Below are 6,279 nucleotides of genomic sequence, written 5' to 3' on the forward strand. Positions count from 1 at the left end.
TCTATCTGAAAACTGATAGCGGATTTTCTACAATTTTTTTTTTTAATCTAAACCTTTCAGGCTCAGAGGACTAACAGTGCAGGTGTTTACTGAATAAAATAATTGTCAAATTACAGTTGATGGTAATTGTTCAGATGGTGCTGCAGTAATGCTGTTCATTAAAGTATTTGTTTTGACAGATTATGTCACCAAGTAAACTAAAGTATGTCTCTGTGTTACAGGTTTTAATGTCTTTATTTTATGGAAAAGAGGAAACTTTGAAGCTTCTCAACTTAAAACATATATTGTTGAAGATGATCTTAATTCCACAGAGCTCATAGACTTAAAAAGCTACATGACTGACATAATGAATTTGTCTTCTCCAGTCAGCCATGTTGACCATGAAGCTGAACGGTGAGTTTTACTTCTGAGTCTTAGTCTGGTACTATGGTTCAGCTTTCTGTGGTTATCATTCTAGTTCCCTGAGACTGTATAAGTCAGAAGAAGCAGATATGATGCATTAAATCTGTGTCATGCCATTATAGTCATTATACGAAGAGGTTTATTTGTCTAAAGAGATTTGTAATGACCATCTGATGTACAGGAATACGTGATTGCAGAAGACATAAGTTGCATAGAAAGGGAGTTCCTGTCTCCTGTTCGGGACGCTGATGTGAAATGCCAGAATGATTCTGTATTAGTTGAGGTTGAAAAGATCGAGTTTAAGCCTTGCTCACACATAGGCAGAAAGAACAAAAATCCTTGAATATAAACTTGAGTTAGGCAGTCAGACTGTGGACCACTCCCTCAGGTAGGGGAATTTTGAGGATTGCACTGATAAGTCGAACATAAGACAAATTCTCCCTGTTAAAATTCCTACGCTTTCTGCTACATGTAGATGGAAGGATGGGTGAAAAACCTTTTTCCATTATGTTCTTTGTCCACTGTAACTAGCCACCTTAGTAAATGAGTAGGAGCTTAAAGCTTTTGAGTTAGACAGGCACTTTACAGGGTAGAACTCAAAAGTTGTTTTGAGTGTCGCTAAGAAACTTCAAAATACTTCCAAGGCAGTGCCTTTGATAAAAGCTGCAGTTTATAAAATGTTTTTTTGTTCAAAAGCAGTTATTAATGAACTATTAATGTAAGACAATAGAAATAAAAAGCTTTCTCTGAATTCTTGTTAGGTTGCAAAACATACATACTATAACACTACACAGGGATTTTATGTAATTTTTGTCTTTAATTTAAGCCTCCCTCAGCTTTATATTGTAACGCTTCTGCGCTACTTCATGTGAATATGGAAGGAAGAATCTCACAGAATTATAAAGGTTGGAAGGGTCCTCTTGAGATTTGTGTCCAAACCTGCCCTTGCTAAAAGCAGGTTTCCTATAGCAGGTCACATGGGAAAATGTCCAGACAGTGTAGAATATCTCCAGAGAGGGAGACTCCACAACCTCTCTGGGCAGCTCATTTCAGGATTGCGAAGGAGAAGTCTCTGGACATTTATATGATGTCCGCAAACAAGCTCTTACACAGCTTCTGGAAATGCACAGCATTCAGATCTCTTTTGTTTCCTGCTTGATTTATCACCCCATCTTGCTGCCATAGCTAAGAATTATTTAAAATAACAGTAATTCTTTCTGCCACCTTACCAGAAAGCTAGTAATGTGCCTGGCATTTTCTCTAAGTATATGCAGGTTTTAATGGTCCTGATCTCCTACATTTATTAAACATACAAAATGTGCTAAAGAAGTGGCACCATGTGGAAATTACTGGTAACATACAGTTATTTTGATTTCATAGGTGTCATGGTTTTATGATTTTTGGTTATCGGTATTCCATATCATAACAGCCTGTAGTGCACTGGGAGTTAAAGAGTTAATGCTCCAGGTCTGGGTAGCTATCCCAGAAGAGAAGAAGAACTATGTACCCCAGAGGACTGTTGGCTGTTTTGTTGCTGTTTCCACTCCGAGGGAAAGATAGTAACTGTTCATTGATTACTTGCTTTCCCCAGCTCATCTCTAGTCTCAGCCTGCCTCAGCATTAGATAAGGCCTTAGTTTTTGGACACTCTCTCTCATTTAACTTGATTTATTACTTCCAATTCTAATTATATTGTATTGTTTCATAGTGTGTTATCTTGCATTCCAATATCTTATTTAGTAAATTAGTTTGTTTCTCCTCAGATTGTTGCTGCTGTTTTGTTTTTAGGCCCATCTCTTCATCCTTTTCCTCTTTTTCCCTTTTCCCTTTCCCAGGCTGTGGGTCTGTGGGTCAGCCCGCCCCTTCCCCCTGTTTGTTACAGAATTGGGCCAAACCAGCCTGTAAACCACTGACATTAACTTTGTCTTGTTTTAAAGTGAAAATAGACTTAACTTAAGTCTTTATATGTTTTATATACTTCATATTGATATATAAAGTGGAAATAGTAATTGTATGATAAAATATCTTTGGACCTGGGCTAAAAAATAAAATGTCATCCTCTTTTTAGTGATGTCATTACAGTTAATAGTTAAAAAGTTATGTTACATTCCCTGGCTTTCATAGCATTCTTGTCTTTTGAAAAAAATTTCAGCTACACATATTAACACACAGGGTTCTCATTCACAGAAGATAACCTAGTATAAAAACTTAGACTCAGTTAAAAAAACAAAAGTTCTCAAACCCTAACCAACAACTAATTAAATAGTAATAAATTCTGTTACTTCTGTAATTAATATTTAGGACTTGTTAGAAAAAGATAAACATTCTATTGTTTTTAAGTCTGTTGGAAACTGACTATTTTGTGGTTAATTTAGTCATGTTTCTTTGGGCTGTATATTTCTTGGTGATCATGACAACTTTTGCTTTCATGTGGAGCAGCTAATGTCAATTTTTTTATGTGTCCGTGCAAAAAATGACCTTTAAAACTTGAAATAACTTAAAGTATGGTCAACTTGAATAGCAGTAATTGCATATGAAATTATCAAACAAGTTAATTAAATCATCATTTTTATACTAAATTTCCATTCTACATATAAGTGCTTGTTTTTATTATTTTATTATTATTTGTGGTCCGCAAGGGCCTATCTTATTAGTTGTAGTTTCAGTTTTAATTGAGATTCTAATTGAAATGAATATGCTGGGCATTTTAAAGAAGTAGACCTTTAATTTGTGTAGTTCATAATCAATTGCTTATATATGTAAAGTAAGTGTATACATATTTGAAAAACATATAAAGATAAAATATTTTGGTTGCAAAGGTCTGCATTTGTCCTATGGCAGAGGTGGTCTTGACGTAGTAATTACTATTTTTTTTTTTTTTTAAAGAGCCTTACTGCAGGAGACAAAGAGAAGTGTAATGATGTATTGAAACTGTCCTGAAAGTTTATTGAACTGAAATAAGAAAATGAAAAATAATAAAATAATGGTTATTTTAACATCAACTCTAGGAAATCCAGCCAGTGTCTCTCTTCTGAATGCCCACAGCTACATCCTATATCTTGCGTGAGCAGTTACATCTAACTCTTTTTTCTAAAAGTAATAGTTGGGTAGCAAATACACAGCGTAATTTTACATAAGTGAATGCTTTGCATTTTTTTTCCTTAGAATCTAGTCATTTAAAGAAGGGAGTGTTAAAATTTATAAGTACTATTCATGCATTTTGGAAATATTCATACTTTGCAGCTTATGTAGTGCCAAAAGTGGGTCACAGTTCCTACAAAATACCAGTGCATCAGAGTTGGACATTGCTGAAGATCTGAAAAGGAAACTCTGTCAAGCCAAAGAAGAAAAAGTAGACATAATCATTAAACACAATCAAGAAGTAAGTTTTTTTTGTTCTCTTTTATTTTAGTCCTATAAGAAGTGTAAATATGTTTCATTAAGATTATTTTCTTACATGATTTGTCAAAAATGCTGTCATTAGCCAAAAAAGAAAAGCAACATCAAAGATGTCACAGTACAGACCTCTAACAGTTATTCATAGGGACTGATAGCAGCTCTTTTGTCTTTGCTAATAACTGAAGTCACTTCAGGGAAAGTACTTGCCTCTACCAGTACCTTGTTAGACAGAAATTGCCCAATGGCACAAATAGATACAAATCATAGCTTGTTAATCCTGATGAAAGGGCTGTATTAAATTTTACGTGTGTGTGTGTGTATACATATAATATATATATTTTATATATAATTTTTTTTGCCAGAATATTAAAGCAATTGTTTTAATTCTGCAGAATTCATAAATCTAGTACAGCATTTCTGTGTGTGCATCACATCCAGATGGGATATCTTTTAATGATCTTGCAATGTCTTATCTTAATTTGTATTTGTAATTTTGCATAATTTATTGCAAAAGCACAAATATCATGACATTTGTCAAAAACTTAATGCTCTTTAATGAAGACTCCATGCGTAGGGAAATGCTTAGCATAATGAAGATGCCAACTTAAACTTTTTCCTCATGATGCTGTGACAAATTAGTATTGAAGTATTAAGAATTAATCTACCTTAATTTGAGTATCCATTTTTTGCTCTCACATATGGAAGGGAGGATGAGCTGTGAGTACAGCTGTATCAGTAATCAATTTGGACTTTTTGCTGTTGGAATACTTACCACTCTTGCTAAAGTCAACATGACAAGTGATGTGCTACTTTAGACTTGTGCTTGTGCAGAGAAATTACCTCTCTGGATAACAGTTCTAGTCTTATGAGTTTGCTATGGGTGGTTGGTGCTGTTACTCATTCATTTTCGGTGCTAAATCTAGTCACTGAACTTGCTTTTATAATCTGTTCATTATTGGTGTCTGCATGCAAATTAAGAGATGGCTATCTCTCCTGCAGTAAGTTGGTCTTGTGCGGCATTCTTCTCCTGCTGTCCCATTGGCTGTGGGTTTGTTCTGTAAAAATGGGTCCCAGGAGTTATCTAAATTTGAAGAGTAACCTTTTAAATTCAAAGTAAATTTAGTGTGCACAACAAAATTCACGTGCTGTGTAGTGTTGTACTGGAACCACAAAGTTGGATTACTTTTCAAGCAGTTGAACTACCTGGGATACTTTTGTGCCAGATGTTTACAGATATTGGAAGTGCTCAAGTTAGCTAAAAACACTGTTACTGAAGTCAAACTCTGTAGATGTTCTGAAGAGATCTGTATTTACTCTCCACCTTCTTGTAATGAAATAGCTTGGATTTTATTTTCTAGACACAGGTTTTAGTAGTGATGACTGGACTGCATTCCTTAATCGAGATGAAATTACTTTTTAAAGGATTTTTCATTCTTAATTTGTTAAATTTAGCTGCATTCTGCTTGACTACTGAATAATTACATTGGACTAAACTTTGTTCATACTCATGCCTGTCAGTTATTAGATGTCTGATAGTCATGAAGGATACTGGACTGTCTTTCAAGAGTTAAATTTGGAGAAAATTAATATAAATTCATTACTTGAAAACAGTGTTCTGGTTGCTGCAGTTTTTGCCTTTAAGGTACATGAAATGATAATATTACAGCTTTTATTTTCTTATGGTAGAATAGTTTTGATAAATGGAAGGAGTATTTTTGAAATACCTGAACTCAGTCTAGAAATGTGAATAATTTGGCTATATAAAACAACAGGAATAATCAGCACTCATTTACACAAATTTTGTCTTTTGCAAGAATAGATTTCAAGTTCAAGTATCTGCAAATGAGTAGGTAGCTGCAAATGCAGTTGAAGTTCTTTTTCTAAAATATTCCTTAGATGTATTTCTGTAATATGCTGCTTCTTTAAGAGAGCATTCTTGCCAGTTTTCTGAAACAAATTTATTTTGTAGCTGCGTGACTATGAAATCCAGATTGTCAAATTACGGTCTGAATTTGAGAAAGGAGAGGCAACTCGACAAAATCTGGAGTATGCACTGGCAATTGCCAAAAAAGATGCTCGTTTGAGAATATGTGCTGTAGAAGAAGAGTTAAGTGATGCAAGAAACAAGCTTGCAGAGCTGCAAGGTAAGTTTCAAAAAAGCAAATGCTGAAAAATGGTGAAGTTTCTTTCAGATCAAGAAGGGAACTGACTTCTAATAGGTTAAGTTCCCCACTTATTGCTGTATTTTTTTGGATCTCTCTTTCCCATCTCTTAGCCATCTGTTTTTGTAAACTCTTATGCTTGGTGGCTCATGCATGAGTTAAGCTTTTAAGCTTGTCATTTTGTTTTTTTTTCCTTTTCCCCCCATGCATTCTGTTGTTCTCTCTTCAACTGCTGTCCTTGTACAGAATTTTAATCATGGTTAATCCATGTTTACCCGCTCTGGATAGTAGTGTAGTGAAGTTCTTCCTTCTCTTAA

At 34.5% G+C, this 6,279-nt stretch overlaps 1 protein-coding gene across 1 annotated transcript in view; it reads left to right on the forward strand.

The window, feature by feature from the left end:
• Positions 1-186: 186 nt before the first annotated feature.
• Positions 187-6,279, forward strand: part of CCDC171 (coiled-coil domain containing 171) — a 147,593-nt gene continuing 141,500 nt past the window's right edge. The window contains 3 exon segments of the mRNA XM_031557307.1: positions 187-393; positions 3,645-3,783; positions 5,770-5,944. Of these exon segments, the coding sequence (XP_031413167.1) occupies positions 335-393; positions 3,645-3,783; positions 5,770-5,944 (373 nt within the window). The 5' untranslated portion in view covers positions 187-334.

This window comes from Meleagris gallopavo, chromosome Z (genome assembly GCF_000146605.3).
Source record: "Meleagris gallopavo isolate NT-WF06-2002-E0010 breed Aviagen turkey brand Nicholas breeding stock chromosome Z, Turkey_5.1, whole genome shotgun sequence".
NCBI lineage: Eukaryota > Metazoa > Chordata > Aves > Galliformes > Phasianidae > Meleagris > Meleagris gallopavo.